This window comes from Aythya ferina, assembly GCF_964211825.1.
Source record: "Aythya ferina genome assembly, chromosome: 5".
In the NCBI taxonomy this organism is placed as follows: Eukaryota; Metazoa; Chordata; class Aves; order Anseriformes; family Anatidae; genus Aythya; species Aythya ferina.
Window position 1 is genome coordinate 27810748 of NC_140301.1, and position 23847 is coordinate 27834594.

General features: G+C 39.5%; 1 protein-coding gene across 4 annotated transcripts in view; it reads left to right on the forward strand.

Moving 5' to 3' along the window:
* ZFYVE26 (zinc finger FYVE-type containing 26) overlaps positions 1-23847 on the forward strand; it is a 45995-nt gene that overhangs the window by 4106 nt on the left and 18042 nt on the right. For 2 of the 4 annotated variants that reach the window (XM_084519447.1, XM_084519448.1), the window contains exons 5-27: positions 791-1340; positions 2302-2432; positions 3339-3503; positions 4698-4786; positions 5061-5221; positions 8303-8485; positions 9080-9733; positions 9841-9930; positions 10677-10745; positions 11367-11518; positions 12814-13012; positions 13327-13590; positions 13742-13861; positions 14161-14325; positions 15043-15270; positions 15882-15987; positions 16751-17490; positions 18098-18294; positions 19189-19293; positions 19857-19979; positions 20847-21023; positions 21999-22245; positions 23726-23830. In XM_084519447.1, coding sequence (XP_084375573.1) covers positions 791-1340; positions 2302-2432; positions 3339-3503; positions 4698-4786; positions 5061-5221; positions 8303-8485; positions 9080-9733; positions 9841-9930; positions 10677-10745; positions 11367-11518; positions 12814-13012; positions 13327-13590; positions 13742-13861; positions 14161-14325; positions 15043-15270; positions 15882-15987; positions 16751-17490; positions 18098-18294; positions 19189-19293; positions 19857-19979; positions 20847-21023; positions 21999-22245; positions 23726-23830 — 5020 coding nt within the window. The remainder of the gene's footprint in view (positions 1-790; positions 1341-2301; positions 2433-3338; positions 3504-4697; positions 4787-5060; positions 5222-8302; positions 8486-9079; positions 9734-9840; positions 9931-10676; positions 10746-11366; positions 11519-12813; positions 13013-13326; positions 13591-13741; positions 13862-14160; positions 14326-15042; positions 15271-15881; positions 15988-16750; positions 17491-18097; positions 18295-19188; positions 19294-19856; positions 19980-20846; positions 21024-21998; positions 22246-23725; positions 23831-23847) is intronic. The other 2 variants (XM_084519449.1, XM_084519450.1) reach the window with 1 other exon arrangement.

Genomic DNA, 23847 nt, shown 5'->3' on the forward strand with positions numbered 1-23847 from the left:
TATACACGCCAACCACCTCTCCTCTCCATATTCCCTGAGATGCCTCTTCCAGGTGAGGGTAGCACACACAGTTACAGAAATGACAAAAGTGCTGCTTAATTGCTTTTCAGCTGTTGCTAACTAGAAAGTATAATGGTTGAGTTGTCCCTTGCCTTACTAACCCTCCTTGGGAGTGCTAATTGTTCCTGCTTGTTTGTCTTCCACTGCCTAGTTCTAGAACTGTAGGATTGCTTCTATTAGCAAGAAAAATTAGTGTTGCATAAGAGAGAAGGCAGCAAGACGGTTCAAAATGGCCAACAGATTCAGAAGCCAAGTTTGAAAAATTAGTGATAATGAGGACAGTGCAGTAGGTAGGTAGATTATATGAATCAAGGAAAGCAGGATTAAAAAAAAAAAAAAGCCTGGATAGTAAATCATCATGTTCTTACTGACCTAGGAAGATACAGACACATTAGTATATTGTTAAGAGATATAGAATAGGGTAGTGCATCAGCCATCCCATAGGAGCTGCTTGTGTGAACTAAGGAATGGGTGTCAACTTACTTATGAGCACCTGGCCAGTGTAGTGTAGTTGTATGTTATAGGATTGCTTACATTTTGTTGTGTATTCTGGCATATCCAGTCTTCTATGGGGTATACTGGACAAGGTAGACCATATTTAATGGTTTTCCTAGGTAATTTGATGTTTCCAGATTGATTTAACTTCTGGCTTTCATGTTTCTTCTATTTGTAGAAAATAATAATATCACTTATGAAGTCTGAAAGGTATATTCCTTTCTTTTCCTGCCAGGAGCTGTTTGAAGCATTTGAATGCACCCTGAACAAGCACACTGCTGACAGGAAAAGGAGAGATGGCTGTTCTCATAGATTCAGTTTGGATGTTGTTTCAGCTCTTCGGAAGCTTTTGTTACGGGCTCCACAGAGGGCACAAGCCCTGCTGGAGTTCTTCCAGGAGGAACAAGGGACACGCGGCTCCTCACTCCAACAATATTCTTCTCTACAAAACATCTTTGTTGAATTTCTTCGCGACTCCTTGAAATCTCTGCAGAGGCTTCAGTGCAGTTCTGAGATTTCAGAAGTAGATCAAAGAGAACTAGTAGATACTATTTATTCTGCTCTCAGTATGGTGACTTTTGAGATGGAGCATCAGAGTGATGAAGTACGACACCTGTTCAGGGAGCTCTTGGATGTGTGCTGGGCTGAGGGAAGCCCGCTGAGGGAGGAGAAGCTCCTAAGCTGTATGCTGAGGAAACAGAGCCACGGCCTGTTAAACCTATATAGCAGTGTTCTCATAGAAAGGACAAGAGAAAAATTCCTAGTGTCAAAATCAACAGGAAAAGGTTTGTTTTACCTTTTTTTGTTTGTTTTCATTTCTTGTGTAACAGACCTGGTTAGGCATTAGACAGGTAAGTTGTCAAGGAATTGGGCACTTCTCTTGATAAAAGGTACCTTAACAAGCCATAGAGTCTTGCAAAAGGTGATGCTAAAATGACTAAAAGCAAGGGTCTGGCATAGGAAAACCAGGGTGCTTATGTTTCTGTGGTCTTTGCTGCCTTTTTGTGTGAATGTTTCCTTTATCACCCCTTATTTTACTCTATTAATTGCTCTGTGTTTTTCCTGCTGAAGGTCTTGCTTGTAACTGGAAACTGACTTTCCACTTGGATGTAAAATTCTTATTGGTTCAGCTCCAGCTCAGAGTCATCAGTATTGGAGGATGTTTTTCTTCAGGCCAATTAATTTCCTTTCACTCACAGGGATTGCTGAAGGGAAGTTCAGGCTGGCATGGTGTGGCAGCCTGCCATTTCTGGTGGTAATCACAGTTAGGGTTTCCCCATGGGGTAGAGAAATGGAGATGTGAACGCATTTGCTCTTACTGAGAATAGCTGAATTTGTACTTTGTACAGATCTGAGAAGTTGCTGTGGTGGATGAGTCCTTGCTGCCCTGTAAAGCAGCACAGTGTCTCTGCATAGAAGTGAGAATTCATGCAACATCCAGATAACATGAGGATGAGGGGAGAAAGAAATGCAGTGTGAACTGAGCTAATGCAAACAACCCATGCACTGAACAGGCTTCCGTGAGGTTAACAACTGTCAGGTTTCCTATCTGTCCTATTTCTTTTCTATCACATTTATTTGCTTGGATTTGTCATTATCCAGTAACAGTATCTGGGAGTCTGAACTGTTTATATATAACAACTCGTTAGTATTCAAGGAAATGCTAAGGATTTTTCAGTTTAAATTAACAACCTTATTTCCAAGGTACCCCTCTGCATTGTAAGGTAATCTGATAATGTTTTTTAGGTTCATCAGAGCAGCTGGATACAGAGCGAACCATGATGAACTTGTTCTCGGATCCCAAAGAGGTTGCTTCCTGGAAGACTGCATATTTTTACTGTTTGAGCAGCAGCAAGCACTTTCTGGAACAGATTCTGGTATGGCCATAAAACCATTAAGGGGGAATCCCAGTGGCAGCTGAAGTCTGTCCTTGTATTGACCATATCTTGGTGATGCACAGAGGTGTGTTTATTTAGATAGTACTTAGGAGGATCAATGAGTTTTAGGAACAAGAAGATAACTGGTGATAACTCTGCTACTTCTAGCTGTATGATGAACTTAAAGAGTTTGATGTGATTTTTGGAAAGCTTATCTGCACGACGACTGAAGATTAGATCTTTAGGACTTGAGAAGTGCTGTGTTCTACTTGCACTTTTGGTGAATGTGCCTGATGATTTATCCTGTGGCCTTGAACTGGTTGCTTTGCATTTTGGTTGCATTTTTTAATGCTTGTAGCTGGGGCAGTGATATTCAGGAGTTGGCAAGGTGAAACTTAGTAGTGTAAAGACCATGAAGTTCTGGCAGAAGATATTCTGGTATGATTTAAATTATTTGAATGTATCTACCTAATGTATCTATCTAATTATTTTGAATGTATCTACATGGAAAAAATAGAATCCCGGTAGGTGGTCACTGTTTTAATGTGACTTTAATTTTTTTAGGTTAAACGTAGTTCCATTTCTAGACAACCTGCTCAGTCAAGTTTCTTACATAATGCCCTTGGCATAGACACGTTCCACAGAAAGATCCTAATGGTAACATAGTGAAGGATTGTGAGTTGGTTCTATAGTTTACATTTGAAATTACGTTTTTATTTTTTAATTTTTACTGAAGAGTATTGTGGTGGCTTGTAAAAATACAAGTTCAGGAAAGTTCCAGATACAGTGCTTCACCATTATAGTGAAACTAATGTTGAAATGTCTCCTCACTTACATAACCTGCCAAGCAAGCATTACGAATCTCTGCATTTTGAAAAGATAAATGTTTCTTGTTTTGTTTTCTAGGTGACAGCGTTAACTTTACTGAAAAGAGAAGACTTCTCAGGCCTGAGCAGCTTATTGCGGAGAGAATTCAACCCCCTTAGCCGCCTCTTGGTGTTGCTAGGATGGACTCACTGTCAAAGCTTGGAATCAGCAAAAGCATTGCTATGGACTCTTCACAAAACCCAGGTAGCCAGCAGAAAGCAGGTGGCAATGGCCTGATCTGAATCCAGTAAATACAATTTGTTTGCTTAGGTTGTTAGTTCCTGACTTTTTTTTTTATTTTTCTGGTTTGCAAGAAGAAAAAGCCACAACCTCAAATTGTGAGAACCTGAATATTTTTGTTTAAACAACAGTTTTTCTTTAAACAAAGATATAAAACAGGGAGTTTCCAGTGAGCATTTTAATCTTTCTCAGAAGGGAACTTAAACTAATATGTTAGTTTGGCATAGATAATGCCAAATTGCCTTTCTTCTTACTCCTCAGCCATGATGGGAGTATGATTTTGCAGGTGATTGTGAAAGTTCATCTTATGTGAGCTGTTCAGCCCTTTGCTGCTCACATAAGAGAGAAAATGTCAGTAACAGTCTTTGACTAATTTTAAAAAGAGCCAGGGGGTGTTTGATCAATGTCATTTTGCTCAGTGGATAGTGATTAATTCTAGTCACAATTAACATGTTAAGTAACTGGGGAGCTTGGAAACTTCCCAGAGTCATTCTCAAAGTAAGGTGATCAATCACAGGAGCTATGAGTGAAGGATCCACTTTATTTGGGAGTCTTCTTTCTCTTCAGAGAAGACTGTTGGTTCTAACTCTGGGCACGTAGTTGTAGCTCAGGTGATGTCTGCCTACAGGCAAGTGGCTTGAGTGACAGATGTGGTGAGACAGGGAGCCCTGTGCTGCTGGGTCCTTGGGGCAGATCTAGTCTAGTATTGCCTTAAGCAAGTTACCATGGAATGTCTGTTCAGCAGCCTCTGCAAAGTGGAAGTCTTGGATCTAGTTTTAATAGGTAGGCATCGTAGTAGAAGAACGCCTGGAAAGGAGAAGTGTCTGCTACCCAGTACATCATCGGTTCTGCAGTTAGTTCTAGAGGTTAAAGTCTGTTTTAAAAATCATGAGTTTTATTTTTGAAAGCTAACCTTGAAAAGGGATGTAGACACCTTTCCATGATTTGTAGATGGAGTGGAGGCTGATTTTGATGCTCCTTCATAATGGATCTTAGATTTTGCTGCCTTTGTAATAAAACTGGGAATTTTCTGCACCTGAAAGTTATCCCTGAGATTAAGGAGTCTTGTGAACACCACATCTGTCACAAAGGCTTGGTACTGCTGTTTGACAAGAGGATTTGTTGTAAAGGGATTCTTTTGTTTGTCTTTCCATTTAGGATCTGTGCAATGATTCAGTACTAAAAGATTTCTGCGATGGGCTCTGGTCTCAAGTGGAAGTTCTTGAATGGTGCATACAGCAAAACAGGTAAAACAGAAGAACTTTCTTCCAAACGATCTTGCAAAAGCTGCCTATTAGTCAATTTATGAATGCAAATAGAAACTGTACTCTGTGATTTTTGGCAAATAATCTCATGACAGCTTATTGCAAGCTTTTAAGTGTGTTGTGGGCATTACTTACACTATTTGTTTTACTTTAAATGCTGTAGTTTTGTTAAATCTGAATTAGAGGGGGGATATATCTCGAATCACGGCTGAAAGATCTAAATCTGTGTGCCACCTCTTTGTTTGTTCTCTTGCAGTATTACTATCCCAAGGAAGGTTCTTTTGCAACACTTGCACAGTCTAGATTGCCACACTGCAGTGTACTCTCTTCATCACCTCACTAATCTTCTTACACTGAATGAAGAGGATGTTATTGAGCTGCTTCAGAAAGTTCCTGCTAGAGACCAACAGTTGCAGGGTAAATGCGGAGGATAATGAGAACACAGGAAAACCCCTGAGCAGCACATACTTGATGTATCAGTATTTCTGCCAGGAAGAGTCTGTTCTTTTGACCTACTTGTGTGAATAGGGAAGATACTGTTTATCAGTTCTTTTGTGGAAGAAAACTAGAGAGCATGTGGAAATTACTTTAGAATTCTTTTGGAGACTAAATTGTCTCCAAAGGAGTTGTGAGATCTCTTTTGATCTTGCAAGGATAGAGCTCTGAAAGAGTCTTTTCAAGTCTCTATCAAGACTTCACACATGCTCAGAATGCATTCATACTTCCTACCAGTTCGTTTTAGAAAAGATATTTAATGGTCTTCCTCTTGTTGCTTTACACTGAGTTAATTCTAAAACTATCTTCTGTGTTGTTCGCTGTCACTTACATATTGTATAACTGGATCCCTTAGCTGGATCAGTAAGTGTATTTTGGATTTCAGCTATCTGTGCACTTCAATGTAAAACCAACAAGCAAATGAAACTGGCAGTATCTTATACTGTAACATCTTCACTTTGAAAGTATACAAAATGGTGGTTTTTTTTTTCCCATTTTAACATTAAATCGTAGCAAATCTACTTTAATGTTAAAATTCGTAAGGCTTAACTACAGTCTGTCTTTACATCACTCTTTTCTTGTTTCTCCCATTTACCATGTCCCATTTTGGTTCCTAAAATTATTTGAGATTACCAAGCACGTTAGTTCACTTAGAAGTGGCTGTTCTTGTACGCTTGTTTGATTGCAGCTTATTCTTTTCTGTCAAAAATCTTTCAACAACAGGAAGAGGCAGACCTGTCGATCTTCTGGGGGCTGCATGACTAGCAAATAAGCTACAGTGTGGTTTCTCTTCTTTTTTTCAGATCACTTTAATTTACGGAACTGGTGAACAGAAGACAAATTCTTCCTCTCTTTTCAGTAAAATTCAGATAGTTCTGTAAACAGTTTAATAGAATTTCCTTTAAAATTATGTATTTTGAATTTTAAAGGGAGGATTGAAATCTTGAAGTTTAGATTTTTCTGACTTGATAGTGCTAACACCTTTCTCTCCTCACCCCTCTCTCTTTCCCTTCTTCCTCTTTTAACACACATCTGTTAGCTGCAGTAGTGAAACTGAAGCAGTGAAACCATTTCACAGCTGTATGCAGGCACCCTTCAGATCATAGAATCACAGAATGGTTTGGGTTGGAAGGGACCTTAAAGACCACCCAGTTCCAACCCTGCTGCCATGGGCAGAGACACCTCCCACCAAACTGGCTTGCCCAAAGCCTCATCGAGCCTGGCCTTGAACATCTCCAGGGATGGGGCATCCACAGCTTCTCTGGTAACCTGTTCCAGTGCCTCAGCACTTAGTGAAGGATTTCCTCCTAACATCTAATCTAAATCTGCCCTCCTTTAGTTTAAAGACATCACTTCATGTCTTATCACTACACTCCCTGACAGAGACCCTCTGTTCTCCAGATTAGTGCATAAGACTAGTTTGTGTGTGATCAGTCTCAGTAACAAAAGAAATTTCTACATGAGTTACAGAATTCAAGAATACGATGTTAGTATTTCTGGGATAGGAAAGGCAAGTGCTTACAGTTGCAGGCTATTTTTTCAGTATTGTTGCGAGGAAAAGGGCTGATTTAGATGCAGATACTGACTTGGATGGAGTGCATCTGTGTGTTTCCATGTGGCAGGCAAAAATGTATTAAATTTGCATTTGATTACCAGTGTATGTCTTAACAGTATGTCCAACTAGCATCTTGCTTTAACCTGTGTCTATCAGACCTGTGGCTTTGCCTGCCTGAAGTCCTCTTTAGGACGGTGATGTTGAGAGGTTTTCAGGTGCTCCAGAACAGTGGAGATCTGCTGGTGCATTGTCGCATTGCTCTGTCCGGGTGGGCTCTGAGAAGGACTCATATTTGGGTGTTTTCTGAGTTCTGCCTGCTGTCTGTATGATGGTTTCCATCACTGCTGCTATTTAGAATTGCAGTGCTAGCGAATAATGAGTTTTAAACTGCTTGAGCGCTCAGGGCTTTGTCTCGGCTGTTCAGTAGTTTTCAGAAGAGCTCAGGCTGATGCTTTCATTTGAGACCATGCTTAAGCCTTGTGGAGGGCAGTACTGAAACATTTTTTAGGTAATGCTATCCAGTCTTAGCATATGAATTGGGACATTACCAGTATATCAAACCAGTCTCTAGTTAAAATGCTTTGTGAATGCTTCCTCTGCGTTGACAGTAGGCAGAAGTGCAATTTATCCCCCATATAAGAGTGGAGGATAGTGGATTCTAGCCCTAATGTAATACGTGGTAGTTTGATTCATCTAAAGCCAGCAGAACAGAAAATATGACTTTATATTATGTTCCCGTGTGAAGGGCATGACGATGTGACTTGTACATTGTTTACAGCTTTGGTGGTCTGCTGTAATTAGAAGGGACCGTGCCTCTGGCATGTGACAATGACACAGTACACTCATTTTCTCCAAAAAATAAAAAGGGGAAGGGAGCGGGTGTAGTACTTCTCTAAGATGCACATCATAACTGTGCGAAGACAACTATGGGACTGTGCTTTTTTGTTTAATCAATGGCAGGTTATGTGAGGTAAATATGGCCAGACATTGTGGATAGAATCAAAATGCAGTATCTGTTTGTTAGTACAGATTTGAGAAGTGGTGGCACTCTGATCTCGCCACAGTCATAGCCAGTCTCACTGTCTCTCTGCTTATCTATTGTGTGATAGAACACAAAGCTCTTACATGTTGGAACCAGACAGGATTCCTTCTGTGTTGTAAAGGCAGCAGTGCAGCTTAACCACTTACTCCTAATGAGACTTATGAACAGATTTTCATCATTCTGTGCTGTAGCTAAGTCCTGCAACACAAACTTGCAGATTTTTATTTTTTAATGTTGATAAATAACTGTGAGGTAGAGAAAAGCTGGGAGGGAAGTGGCACTGGGGAATAAAGTCCAGGAAAGTGTTGCTGTGTGGGAACAGTGGGGAGAAAAAGAACAAACAAACTTTTTTTTCTGTTGTTTTCTTAACCTTCTATGCCCTCACCAACCTTATTTTCTTCCACAGCGGCACCACTCCCTAACACCCTAAGTCAGCAACGCAACCTGGCACTCTTTCGAGCGTTTTGCGCCATGAAGTATGCGATCTATGCTCTCTGTGTGAATTCACATAAGCATTCCCAGTGCAAAGATTGCATACACAGCCTTCTTGGTGATAGCCCTGAAGACACAACTTCTGCAGAACCAGCAGGTGATTGGCTTGCTTTCTCAGATTCAGTAGCTTGCGCTTCTCCATTTGCTGAGTTTTGAATCATCACTTAAGAGTACAGCTTATCTTTCTATTTGGTGGGCTGTGGCTGCTTTGCAAACAAGTGTAATGGCATTTCTGTGAGGTGCTGTTATCTCTAGTAATGATAGATATGGATAGAACACGGATCTGCGTTCTGAAACATTTGAAGTAATTGGATTAAAACATAATGCAAAAAGAAAATTGTATTAGATACAGGATGTTTCTGGGGGGGATAATTTTGTAAGAGCTTGTGATTTCCCAGAAAATCAGTTTCCCAAAACCTGTGTGTTGTTTTTGTGTACAGCTAAAATGGGTGTAATCTGAGTTTGAATGTTGTTGGACATGGTGGTGATTGGTGCAGTTGAGAGTGAGGAGGCACACTATCTTTTTAAAAAATATAAAATGTTGAACATATATGTACTTGATGTGTGGAGGAATGATGGGCTTTGAGCTATTGGGCAGTTGCATCTTCAAGAATTTCCTTAGAAAAGATAGGAAGAAAGAATTCCTGGGAAGTGTTGTAAGTGTTCTTTATTTTTGTTTTTACATGTACAGATTGCTCCTCAGCATTTCCTCAGTACCTTGCGAAGTGTCACCAGTTCTTAAAGAGTGTTCCTGCTCCTCTGCGCCTGGAGGTTCTGGAGAACATCTTCTCCTTGCTTTTTGTTTCTTACAGTGACCTCCATAGTGAGAATTTTCTACCTGAGGACTATGCAGAGGATGATGATCTTGATAAAAAGAGTTGTACAGTGAGTGTAGAAAGCGGTATCAGTAGGCGGTCTTCTGCTTCTGAAAGTCCACAGCACCTAATAAAGGCTGAAAAGAAGTCAGAGAGTCATCTGTTAGCTGCTCGGACAGTCCACTCAGATCCCCGAGATCTTCCTGACTCAGAATTGCATGGTAAAAGCTGTGAGGCCTCTAGGCTGAGCTATCTGGATCTAAAACACTTCACCAGTAGTGTCACTGGATTTTTAGTGGATGATGTAGCCATGGATGCCTTCCTCACATTGCTCCTCAACCATCTGGAAGAAATTCAGAGTTCTCTCCCATGGGACTCCAGTAATGTGCTTCGTGAAGAGCTGGAGCTTGTTGAGTGCTTGAACCTTTCTGCGAGCAGAGATGGCTTTGGGAGTCGCGTGTCACAGTTTTCCAAATACCTTTCTGAAGCTCACTGGCGATACAAGGTGGTGATGAGTAACAGGAATGCAGGTAGGCTTTGAATAGGCACTTTCAGTTAACTGTGTTTGTGGGCAGTCCAGCTACTTGGTAATGTTTGTTTTTTTTTTTTTGTTTTTTTTTTTTGTGTTCTTTTACAGAACATCAGCTTGCATCTTCCCGGAGATTTAGCTCTTCAATTAGGTCCAACAGCTTTAAGAAGCGAAGCAGGTCTCAAAGGTACAAAACAGGTGAGTTGAAAAAGTGACTAGGAGAAAATGTCTCTGAATTGCAGGTCATTTTGCTGAGTTTACAGCTGAATGCAACCAGACTTGAGCAGAGAGAGGTTAGAGAAGTAAAGAGGTTAATTTATTTGATTTATTTTCTGTAGTTTTCTAACTAATTTGAAGTGTCTTACTCCAGTTCCACTTGGATTGGGTTGCTTCCCTGAAGCTCACCTGTACAACTAAAAGATATGTTGTTTTAAATTCAGATAAGAAAATAAATTCTTTAATATGTATCCAGAGGAGGGCAGAGGAGAACCTTGCAATAACAGGACCAATTCTTCCCTTCCTCCACTATATCCAATGACTGTTTGCTATAGTTTCATTCATACTGCAGTCGTATCTAGGGTACAAATTCACAGGAACCTTCGTGACTTGAAGGTTCATTGACAGCTGTAAGAGAAAGCTTGGTTCCTCATGCTTTTTATATTTAGCCTTTAAAATGTATGTCTGGTTTGTGGGTCAGATGTTTCAAAATAAGAAGCGTTAAAGTATCTGTCATTCATCACTGGGCCACCCCAAAATAGTCTCTTGCCTAGTGTTTTCTTAAAATGAGCAGTTTTTGCGTTTATCATAGGCATCACTGGTATCTCTTGTGAGATACTTCTCAAGATCTCTTGCAGTTGCCTAATCTGTCGTTTGCAATAAATTTAAATCACCTTGTCTAGACAAAGTGCATTTCATGTGCTGATTTTGATTTGTTTCCATTTTAGATGGGAAAGAGGGAACTTTCAGTCCATCATTGGAAAGTACAAGTAGCGAGCTAAGCACCAGTACCTCAGGTATTAAGCCACAAAAGTAGTGCTCCTTTGTCTTGTTGATGTGCCATGATGAAATACTCACCTGACTGGTCAGTGTGAATTACTGCTCTGTGCAGGACAGAATTAGAACTTATCAATTTCAGAAATGGAAAGATTTCCCATTTTTAGTTGACTTTTTCTAATTAGAATACTAAATAGCTCTTCTGGAATAGGAAAACTTTTTTTTCCTTGGTATTTTTGGCTTGCAGGAAACAGTATGAAACGTAGTGATGTGCATACCATCAAAAAAAGCTAATAGAATAGTGGTAATGTAACTGAAAAGAAGCTTAGGCATACCAGTTTGATATTAATAGGTCAGGTACTTAAGACTCCTTCCTTTATCAATACTGAACCAGTGCCTTAGTATTGCATCTGTGTTATATAGCTGCTGAAGGGTTACATCTGCATGAGATGCAAACTGAAGGTTCTGACCAAACAGGGAAATAAATCTTACAAGAATTTTGAACAAGGTGTATATGTTGTCCTCTTTATCTGCACCTATATTTTTGTGTTATATATGTGAAGTGCCCTTACCTCTTAGCTGGCTCTTACAGGTGAAATGTTTTTCCATACTAACATACTGATTAATTAATTGTCTTACAGAGGGAAGTACCAGTAATGTGTCTGGCTCAAGTAATTTGGAAAGCAGGGCGAGACCACAGCAGCAAAACCCCCTGATACCTATGATGCTTTCCCCACCAGAATCACTATTAATTTCTTGTGTTTTGAGAGGAAACTTTGTGGAAGCCCATCAGGTAAGTGAGTTGCATGTATTTTGTGCAAATTAAAATCTGATTTGCTATTTGTATTTGTGGTTAAGATGACTGAAGTTCTGCTCCTTCCATGTTAGCAAGCACAGGCTGAAGCATCTTCATTCCAAATGAAGGGGTCACTACCGCAGTAGAAGCAAGCGAAAGGAGCAAAGATGCTCCTATTGTACCAAGGATGCTGTTTTTTTTTTTTTATCCCATTGTGTAAAAATGCCTATGTTCTCAAAGCATGAAAATGTTTGATTGGAGCTGGCCAAGCTGAGTCTTTCAGCAAAATGAATAACGTGAGGAACTCATGTGAAACCACACGAGGAAGCTTTAATCAGTGAATCAAAATCATGACTGTCTGCTACTTTTAAGCTCAGTAGGAGCATGAGAAATGTATTCCTTACCCAAAATGGAGCCAAAGTGATGAATGCATTTATTTGAAGGTGATACATTTTGAGGATAAAATTAACAGTACTGAAAATAGGCAGAGATACTTGAAACTGACAACCTGCACATCTGTAGCTCTTTATTCTCTCACAGCTACCTTTCTGTGTGTGGCTTTTGGGCTGATGCTCTGAAAAATATCTTGAAGTATCAGCAATTGCATCTTTTGCAAAAAGCAGTGACCTTACTGAGTTTCAGATAGAAATATTGAAGCAGTTGATACAGTTTCAGTCATTGCACCAGACTAGGAGGCTGCTGTTCAGTTTCTTAGTTCTGTCTGACGTCAAGTAGGCCACTTCATATTTTCCCTACTTAAAGGATCAAGAAGCATTTTGTCTGTTTTTTTTACTCCAAATCTCAGTATTGCTAATAATAACAAATTCAAGCTTGGTTTGCGTTCTCTTGTTGGTTGGCTATTAGGAATTTGTACAGCTATGCTCATCTATTGTCTTTAAATCTCTAGAAGATACTCCTTGCTGAAAAAGAATTTGTTTAAAATAGTTTATTTCATAGGCCTAACTTGCTAAATTTCCCTTGCAACACAGTAAATTGAAATGTGATTATGAAAGATACAGGAAATGAAAATTAATTCATCTCCATTCTTACAGCGAATAATAGCTGAACATTAAAAAAAAAAAAAAAAAAAAAGGCTGAAGATGTCTCTAAGGCCCAATTTTTTACACTTTCAGGAAAGAGAAAGTGACTATTTTAGCCTGCTTTTAGTGCATATTTTTCAGTTAAAGCATCTGTTTTATTCCCTCATTTCCTTTAAAAATCCCTAAAGCTCTTTGACCTTTTAAAACTTTTTTTTGACACTCTGTAATGACATTTATTGTTATTTTTAAAAGGTGGCTTTGATGTTTAATCTTGATACTTCACCTTGCTATGGCGAATTGGTTTTTATGGAGCGCTACCAAGAGGCTGTACGAGAAATGGCCAGAGTGGAGAACAATATTGAAAATCAAGCATCGGATGGCACTGGAGGCATCAGGAAATCTGGCAGTGGCCGTTCAACATTGCAAGCTATTGGGAATGCAGCAGCAGCAGGTAAGGACCACTTTTTTAGAGTTCCTCTGAAAAAATATGTGGCACAAATGGAAAACAGGAGAAAACAATTTGGGTATTGTCATAATGAGTGCAATAGTTGTTCAGAAATATAAGTAGTGGTTCTTTGACAGAGAAGATAAGGATGCTTGAATTTACTGTTGATGCCCAGCTTGTTTTATCTATTCTGTAATAAATGGTTTGTAAAGCAGGTCACTTATTGTTTTCTTAAAGGATTGGAGAATAATTATTGATGGCAGGATCTGAGATAAGTATCCTGTTTAATTAGTGATTGTGTTTTTTGCTGACTTTTGTAGGTATGGTATTTTATTCCATCTCAGATGTTACTGATAAATTGCTTGCGACTTCTGGAAGTCTTGCCCCTACTCTCCAAGAAAATTTCTGGATCAACAACATCCAGCTGGAGCATACTGATCCTCTCCGGGAAGTCCTCGAGGACCTCAGTCCTTCAGCAATGGCAGCATTTGACCTAGCTTGTACTCAGTGCCATCTTTGGAAGACGTGCAAACAGCTTTTGGAAACAGCAGAAAGAAGACTTTTCAACAGCCTTGAAACTCGGGGTAGGCATTTGATTTTTGTAGAAAATGCCCTTGTATAATATATTGTTTGTGCTAACACATGAGTCTTAATGAAATCTCATTTTGTGCTTTTGGTATTAGGAATGGAAAAAGGAAAGTTTTATTTTGTGTCTTTGTTCCATGATTTTTTCAGGCCACCGACCTGACTTTGTGTTACTGCACTCCGAAGGTTTAAAGGGTTTCCCAGCAGTTCTTCAGCAATTAAGTAAAATTCTCAACTATTCCTGCACATCTCAAGGGCAGTCCAAGTCAGGTAGTATGCTTTACTGCTATGTTTTTTTGTTGGAATGTGCTTATTTCAAATTCTTGCCTTCTGTTGCAGTGGAAAGTTTTAAGTTTTTTCATTTCTTAGCTTAGTACTTTAAAAAAAAAAAAAAAGGGGGGGGGGGGAGGGGGGACAAAAATACTCAACCTCAGTTCTGAATAAACTGAATCACTCTGAATTTGGCAAACTAGTGTTATTATAATACAGTTTAAGTTCTGTGGGCATTTTCCTGTGCAAACATAGTTCTGTATTTGTTATAGTTGGTATTTCTTTCTCCTTCTTTGTAGAGATCTCAGATGAGAAAATGGGCAGTTATTTTCGATGCAGTATAGTAGACCTCCTTCAAGCTTGCTATCCTGCCTTGACTGAAGAAAGCATTACTAATGAGATTGTTTTATCACACCATCTGGATCAAATCCTAAAAGCACTGACACACGTTGAACGTTCTGTGGGTGAGTTATTCTTGTGGTCATGAAGACTGAGAAATGAATCTAGACTTTTGCTTTGTCCAGTCCTGAAAAATGTAAATCTAGTAGTAATGCTCTTTGACTTGTACATCAAAAATATGCATTTTTAAATTCATAAATGTGAAGTGTAAAATTGGTCTGTATTTCCTATAATCCAAGCATTTGTCTTCAGAGCTTGCCAGAGAAGAAAGGCAAATGTAAATGAGTACATTTGAGGTTACTTGTACTATTTTTCTTCAATCGTAACGAAGAATTCTTAAAGTATTTTTTGCCCTGACAGTTTATAGTTAACTGGGTGTATTACTATTGCTGTTTCCTTAGCTTTTACAAAAAGTAGATAAATTTGTAAAACTATTGTAGCGTAATATACCTTTCAATTTTCATAAAGCTATTAAAAAACGTGTAATCCTTTTCTAAAGGAGTTTTCCAGAGTTGCGTTTTCTCTGCCTTTTCTTAAAGAGCTCTTTGTTTTGTAGTATGAGATCTTTTGTTATGTCTTCTCTGCGTTCATCAAATTTCTAAATGGCATGTGGGTGTTTATAAAAACGTTTAAAGATGAAGGTGACTTAGATGAACCATGGTCATTAATGTTAAAGCATTTCTCTCACCTTTTTCTTTTTCCTCAACCTTCCCCTCCACCCTCTGCCTTTGGCATTTAACACTGACTTGAATCTTGGATCTGTGTTTCTTCCTTTAAACCAGACTCTAAAGGGAGCTTGCTCGGCACCTTGGTGGAACAGGCGTCTCTGAAACCTGTGGAACTGGAAAAACACCTAGTTTGGAATCAAACACAGCTCCTGCTGAGAACTCTTGACCAACATCTCCAGCCCATGTCAGAAAGCAACATGAAGACAAACTTCGTGAAGATCTTCTTTGACTATGTAACTACACTGAGTGCTGTTGTGTTACGAAGTCTGAATACAGAGCTAGGTAAGGGGTTTGTCTGACAGCCTGAGTATAAGTGAAGATAGCCAGGCTGTGTAGTCTTTCTGACGTTAAGAAGTAACCATATAAAAATGTCTCCTTTGTAAACAGGCCTACAACCTCTGTGTAGTTCAGATCATTCAATTTCTATTATTGCACTGCCTTTTTCATTTCTTAACACCTAGGCCAGCAACAGCTAAGAAAAAAGTAGCTGATGGCAGTGGGTAAATCAGAACAGTATTGTTAACTGCTGACCCAGATTATGCACTTTGTTGAAACAAAGCAAACAGTTACTCAGCATAATTAGTGCACAGAAAGGTATTTCAGCAATACTGGCCAGGTTTTCAGTGTTTTTTTTTTTTTCTTTTTTTTAGAAGTAGCTTTATTTCTGTGAATTCCTGTCTGTCTTTGCTGACTTTGACTCGAATAGAACATGGACTCACCAGTCTATATCCAGAGACTCTTCAGAAGTTTTGTGAACTTAGGTCAAGAGATTTCAGGCTCTTCAAATCTGTGTTCCTAATACAAGACTTGGCCAGTCTATTTGGCTGATGTGTTTGTGTTGTAGTAAATGTTCTGTCTTGCTCTGATTTTTTTATTATTATTATTTTTTTAAGACTTATCTGCAGAAGTGAAAGTGGGGAATCCTTTCATACTGTTACAGCAGAGTCCATCTCAGCTACTCTCCCAACTCTTGTTTGAAAGACAGGTTCAACCTGACAGGTTGGTGCTTTTCAGATATACCTCTCTAGGTGATTTTGGATCTCAGTTAAGATTGAAATCTTCTCTGGCTACTTAGCACAGGCGGTACAGCCTCCATGTGTTATCTCCCACTAGTAGGTCACTTGTTGCTGCAAGGGTTGGTGTCTAGGGAGAGCTTAGTCTATATTTTCTCTACAGCTACAACTCCATATTTGTACCATATTTGACAGTTACCATTTGTTGTGAAGAGAGAACCTTTATGTATATTTTTTTAATTGAGTGTAATATTGTTCAGAACACTGGACTTGCAGCTTAAAAAAACAAACAAACGGCAAAATAAAATATACCAGTAATGCTTCTCAAGAAGACAGCTGGGCATGGCTCTTGCCCCGGTAAAACTGGGTAATCTAAGGTCTTTCCATCACAAACAACTAAATCAAGCTGTCTGATTTGACAAAGAAGTTCTTAAAGAAAGAAAAAAGCACTAAAAAAAAAAAAGCACTATTAGTGAACTGTTATTAGTATGACTTGTACCTAAATACGACAATGTTTGAGTGGTAAGTTCAACAGTTTCTTTAAAGGAATGGCAACATAAGCTGTGAGTTATCAATGTCATGCTGTATAATTTCTCTCATACTGAGTGAATATAAGATTTGTACTCTTCTCATGTGAGGAGTGTGAGGGGTTTGTGCTCACAAAGCATTTGGAATGTTCCTGAAAATCTGGAATTGTGAAGTACTGTTTATTTGTGTTGGGTAAGCTGATTCTGTTTTCAATCCTGCAGGCTTGCTTCACTCTTGGCTAAAGAAGAGTTGAACTTGAATGTGCAGCAAATTATTGTTAACTGTTGCTGTGAACCACTGTCCCTGTGCAGCGCAAGGCAAACCAGCCAGGCAAAGTCACTTCTGACAAACATCAGCAACCTAGCACATCAGTATGCCTGCCACTGCCTGCCAGATGTTGAAATACCTACCCTCAGTCCTGCAATGGCTTCTGAGGACATCTGCACTCAGGCCCCATCCTCTGCGACTGACTTGAGCCAGAACACACTCACTGCCTCCTCCCTGGACTTCCTAAAGTCCCAGTCAAAATTAACAGCCACAGTGGCATGTCTAAGTGCATCTAATATACAGAAAACTTCCAAATCGAGTTTATCTTGGATGGAATTTCGGGGCAAACGGGAGGTGCCATTAGGTTTGGAACAGATTTCCAGGGAGTGTGAGGCATTGTTGAAGGAGTTCCCCATCCTGGAACAATTCCTGCTTGCTATGTTTGAGCCACTTCAGAATCAGCAAGAGGAAGGCGTCAGCTTGGCTAGTGCCTTCTCTGGCAAGACATACGTATCTTTGGTTCTCCTAGGACTGCATTCCACCACAGCTGTTAAGGTATTAATGGAAGTCTTTGAACAAGCACTTGCTGCAAAGGATTGGGTCAGAGCTCTGAAGGTCTTGGATTTGTACAGTCAGGATGTGGAGGAGGTGGACAACATTAAGGATGTTGTGCTGAGCTGTGCAACTGCTGAAGGTAAGATAGATGAAGTCAGGTGTTCCTTTGCATTCCTCTGCCTTCTGCCCTTTTTGTATTATATGAAGAATACAGCCTGAAACAGCAGGTAGAAACTAAGGTAGCAGTCCTTGAGCAAATCTAAATACTGAAACGGATCTCTTCCCTACTATCATCCTAAATTTGCTTTCTCTGATGGTGTAGTTCCTGTTTCGCAAATTTGCAAATCCTGATAGTAAACTTACACAAAACCTGTTTAGTACAAGAGAACTGGAATGTATCTTCAGTGTTACTTGTATTTGAAGAGCTAGATATGTCAGAAGACACAGTATTGTTAATGGAACATCTCTTACAGCAGTGTCGTCGTCATACATGGATGATGTATCCCATGAAAAGAGAGGCCTTTTAGGAGTTTAAAGATAGCAAGTTTCCCATACTGACTTTGGTTGCCTCCTGAGAACCTGATGCTTGGCATGAGTCTAGTACAGGCTTTTCAGCTATGTACTGTTTGTTTTGGTGGTACCATCCAGTGCAGCTGAGGGTGTATTATGGTCTTGTTTTCGTTTTTTGTTTTAAATTTTTCTAAAATACAGAAAACTCAGTTTTATCTGGTGGTTTTTCTCTGCAGGTAAGGATGGTTGGCAGTACTTGTTCCCAGTAAAAAATGCAACATTGAGAAGTATGCTGGCCCTGCGCTGCCTGGACAAATGGCCACTTGATGCCTGTTTGGAAATACTAGCGTATTGCATTTCTGATTTGGGCATAACTGATGAACTAAAAGCCAACTTGCAGAGCAGGAAGAAAGAACTTCAGGTTTATCAAAAGGTACAAAGCCATTACTTAAGTAACCAGTAAGTTGAAACAGGCAGGAGGGAGAAAACAGGCTTGCACTTTAAAAAAAAAAAAAAAAAAAAAAAAAAAAAAAGTTTTTGGCCCTTGGTTCTTTTTGATCATAGTATCTTTTCAAGTCTTTCATTCCAAAAACATATGATGTGTTTTCAGTACTGTCGTATCCAATTAACATACTCTTCTACCCTTTAACTTTCCCATTCTCCTAAGAGAGTTCAGGTCTGCAAATAAGTTTAGACATAAACTTTTGTGCATCCCACTTTTTTACAAAGAACTTGTTTTTCCATTCTGTTTCAATGCTAGGACTTTTGGAAGTTTTCCATTGCAGTTCATGATTTTGTCTGCCTGAGAGGCGTAGATATATCTAGGTGTAGTGTAGAGAATGACTGGTCCAATAAGTTCTTCTAACTGCAGGGGAGTTTAGATACCCAAGTTAAGTCAGACTGGCTGGCCTGCAATTCAGCACGGACTGAAAAGGCAGATGGAGTGTAAAGGAGGAATAAATCCCTGCTGAACTCTGTATGGTGGTGATTCTCCTAACTGATGATTCTCACTTGTTAGCACCAGCAACATCTGCAGTATACACTTACTCTTTGATCCATAATTACTGCCGTGTAGTCTTCTACAAACCTTCCCTTACAAACCTGCTTTGCAGAGCCATTTGTAGGTTAACACTTCTAGAAAGATAACAGTTCTTTTGGAGTGGAAGTGCATTACATTACCCTGGTAGAGGGCTAAAGATAAATGTGGATCTCCTTTTAGACTTCTTTGTGCAAAGTGTCTCTTGATGTGAGCAGCTCAGCTGTTTTCCTAGACTTGATTTTTGTAGATAAAACTTGTGTGTGCTACAGTAATATTAAACTTTTTCAGATTTTGAATTTGCAAAACGAACCTCTGTGGAATGACTGGCAAGATCTGAAAACAGCCTGCACTGATGATCCCCAGACCATCATGAATATCATTCTGAAGGCAAAGGTTAGGCATTGTCATGTGGACACATTAAACTTTGAGTGGATAAATTTGTTGAACTAGCTTTTTAAAACAGCAATCAACAGATACTAATACCTTGAGAGGAAGGACTCTTTTACTCAATTCTGTGCTACAGAAACAAATACAAGTATGTGCTTAATGTCAAGACTTACATGTAATTAATAATCCTGTAACTCTTATTTGGAGGTACAACCTACTCTTTTCTCTTAAGACTTTGAAGACTTTAATGGTATGACTTTTGGTGTAATACAGGCTTGATTATTATATAAGCACTAATGCTGTAAATCTGGTTGGCTTGAAGAATGTCTCTAGAAAGTCAGTGTGCTTACTGTGAGGTGAGAAACTATTCTCAGTACAGGTTGCGACTGGCCAACTGGGTGTCATCTCTTTCCTCTTGTCATTTTCATTTTTTATGTTTGCATGAGGGGAGAAGAATCTAAGCTACAGAATTTCTTGAAGCTGATCAGAACTTTGGGAGAAACTTGGGGAGAAGGTTGTTTTTTGGTTTTGTTTCATTGGTGTTTTTTTTTTTTTCTCTTATTCTTTAGGACTATGAGTTGTGTGAGGAATGGGGGCACTTGTATCCTGTCCCAAGAGAAGACCTGATCAACCTTCACCGTGAGCACCTTCTCCACTTACTGGAGACAGGTGACATGGAAAAAGCATTGCAGGTAACAGCAAGACACTTTCAGCCTTACATCTCAAGGTTGAATAAGTTGAGAATAAGGTATCCAAACTGTTGTCACTGTCATTTACTCACATCACATGGATATTTCTGAGAGATTTCAGTATCGTCAGAAACGTGTTTTGTCTGTATATCACATTTTGGCAAATTGTTTTGTAGTTGCTAGGTCATAGAAAATGGTTTTATTTGGCATTTTCATGGCTTTTTTGCTTCTTCCTTTAAGGAATGCTATTTGTTTGGATATGCGTTCAGGACCCTGGCTCTCACCTGGTCCACTTAAATGAAAATATAGCTTTGCAGTCCAGTTTTTGGACCAAGAACTTTAGATGTCTTTACAACTATTTTAATTAAAGGGAAATACAAGCCAACTTTTATTTGAAAAATAATAATGAAGCACTTTTGTGCTGCTTAAGCAGAAGAATCAGAAGTGAAAGTAGTAAGATGAATTAGTTGTGCTTTTGTGCCCAAATTACCCAAGTGTGAATTCTTTTTTTTTAATAATTACAGAGCTGTTTCTAATAACAGAGTAAAATAAGATGCAGGCTCTTTCAGACTACGTATTTTTAAAATAAAAGAAAAAAATTAAGCAAGGAATGAGATACAAGATGCAGAATTGAAAGGTCTCCACCTTGCTTCTAGAATACTTTAAAAGTTATTTTGATTATGAAATGGAGCAAATAGGCAATAAGTAGGCAAATGGATCATCTAAATCACCATGACATACATAAGACACTTGTGGAGGTTAATGTGCTTGTTGGACCATTGTAGGATAGCAATGTGTTATTCACTGACTGATATGAGGAATCCTTTCCAGGAATGCAGTAGGGATTTATTGTATTTTGTATGTTTCTAGCTTTTGCAAAGAATAGAAGACCCTGGTATTTGCCTTGCAATCAGTGAGCAGTCCCTTGACCAGCATCCCAGCTTGGCAGCATCTCATTTCTTAGCTGATTACCTCACAAATCACTTCTACAAGAATCTGACAACAGCACGACGTAATGAAATCCAAGCACTCTATATGGGATCAAAAGTGAGTAAAACTCCTTCATTGTAGGATTAACAGCAATATAGAAGCACTATAGAAGTACCTGCCTGTAGGTTTTTATCAAGCATTCTCAACCTATCAGACTCAAGATACTTAGTCTCAAGATCCAAAATAGGGTTAATAATGGTTTGAAACTTCTTTCCTTTCTCCATCTTGGCATTTCCTGCATCCTGAGGTTAATGTAGCTCCCAGTGTAAACAGAGCATTCTTATTTCACTCTTAGCTGTGAGGAGTGGGGGACCATGCAGACTAAATGAGAGAATAAATTGGGGTGTCTATTAGTACAGTTGCTATCTCAGTCCTGGTGAAAAGGCCATTGCCCTTACAGAAGTCATGTAGGTTCTGGGCTTACCCTGGAAACAGACGTATTAACCCATAGATTACTTTAGTCAAATGTTTTGTAGGTGAACAACATGGAGGGCTTCCTGTAATTAACGGTTTGCTGCAGGACTACAAATGACAGTTTGCTCCAGTGCTTAGCACAACATTAAGCTGTTCCTTTATTTGTCCCTTTTGAAGGCATGATTTGTAGAATCCATATTAGCTGGTCATCTTTAGGAGAATTGCTCATATTTTCTCCTCATGTTTCCTGAAATGATGTAAAGATAAGGATTGGGATAATGTGGGTTTTTTGTAGCCTTATTTTAACAAGAGAATGTGCTCTACCCTGCTGTAACATATCTGTCACATGGTCACAAAATGCTTTCTAACTTTCAGATGTCTCTGAAATAAGGCAGTGTTTAGAATGTGAAAGCAGAAGCTAAGTAACTTCTGCAAATTCGTACATTAATTCTGTCACAGAGCTATGAATAGGCCTGAGAAGTCCCAACTCCTTTTTTTTTAGCCTCTGCATGTCATTCCATTCCCTGTGTAAGCTGCTCAGACAGTTTCTTGTCTTTAATCTCACAGCAACACAGATTTGGAGGCACGTAATTTTAACTGCTTCTTGTTGTTTCACAGGTGTTGCTGACTCTACCTGAGCTCTCCCGTGTTAACTACTTCCACCTCTCCTCCAGGCCACTGCTTATGCTGGAACAGCTGCTCATGAATATGAAAGTGGACTGGGTAGCTGTGGCTGTGCAGACACTGCTCCAGCTCTTAGGTGGACAGGAAGTTGGCTTCACTGTAGAAGACATTGACAATTTGCTCTCAAAGTATGCAGAAAAAGCCCTCGACTTCCCCTATGCATTAAAAGAAAAGCGATCAGGTGACTGTCCATGAGAATTTTCTGTTTGGGAAAGAAGGGCAAATTTTCCCCCAGAATTGTTTTACCAAGTAGGCCATAACATTTTTAGATGTATGCCTCAGTTTCCCTCTAGCCCAGAATATGTTCTTAAAGTCCTTGCCTTTCTTGTAAGCATATGTACTCATAAACCAACAGCTCCAAAGCTTTCTCACTTTTCTCTGTTGCTCCTTTTCAGGGTCTATTTTCTTATTCAACACTGTTTGATTTTATTTCATTTGTTTAACGTGAAGCCACTAACAACTTCAGCAGTTCTAAAACTTGCATTCAACCACATCTTCCCCCTAAACCAAATGAGACTTTGTGGGGGAAATGTGCATACTCTTCCTTCCTCCTAGACTCCTGTTCCTTTTTTTATTGGTTCTATTTAACATTCTTGGCACAGCTCTCTTTTCTGGTTTGTTGATCAGTTCTCATCTGTGTTGTCATCAGTTCTGCATTTGGCTCTGTGCTTGAGGGTTTTGTAACTGGAACAGCAGAGGGTGCTCCAGATCAAGTCCAGTGGTCTTGTTTCACTGCATTGGAAGTGCATGATGTGCTTGCCTGTCTGTATTTGTCTACCTGTTCCTACATACATTGTCCTAGCTCGCTTCATAGCGTTTTCAAAATGTTGATACCATTTTGTAATTTAAAGATGCGGCTCTCAAGGTGTCGTCCATCTCTTCCTGACAAATGACCTATAACTTTGCAAGTATGTTCCTTCTGCTGCAATGTGAAACAATATTTGCAATGAGTACCTTGTGTCAATTTGGAGGAGAACAAGTCCTACAAGGAGCGGCTGAGGGAGCTGGGCTTGTTCAGCCTGGAGAAGAGGAGGCTCAGGGGCGACCTTATCGCTCTCTATAGGTACCTCAAGGGAGGCTGTAGCGAGGTGGGGGTTGGCCTGTTCTCCCACGTGCCTGGTGACAGGACGAGGGGGAATGGGCTTAAGTTGAGCCAGGGGAGTTTTAGGTTAGATGTTAGGAAGAACTTCTTCACTGAAAGGGTTGTGAGGCACTGGAACAGGCTGCCCAGGGAAGTGGTGGAGTCACCATCCCTGGAAGTCTTTAAAAGACGTTTAGATGTAGAGCTTAGGGATATGGTTTAGTGGGGACTGCTAGCGTTAGGTCAGAGGTTGGACTCGATGATCTTGAGGTCTCTTCCAACCTAGAAATTCTGTGATTCTGTAATTTATTATTCTCACACACGATACTTTTTCTCTGCTGGATTATTCCTGTGCCTGTCAGTAGTCCACTGCTCTAAGGATCCCTTTCTCTGCGTTTTATATAGTCTCACTTGAATCATTGTGGGCTAATTTTCTTTAAAGATAATAATTTGTAATTACACAGCTAATCCTGTTTGTACTAACATTGTTATGTACTCCTGTGAATGTATTCCTGTGACGTTTGTTAAAACAAGCAGAAGTATGAACAATATTGTTCTCTGATTTTTTACTCTGTCCTAGATTCTGTGATACGTATCCAAGAAAATCTCAGTCAAATACTGGAGTGTGAAGCAACGTCTAAATCAGGATCATCAGAACTGTCCTCTGCCAGTTTTACTGGTAAGGGTAAGATCTATATGCTA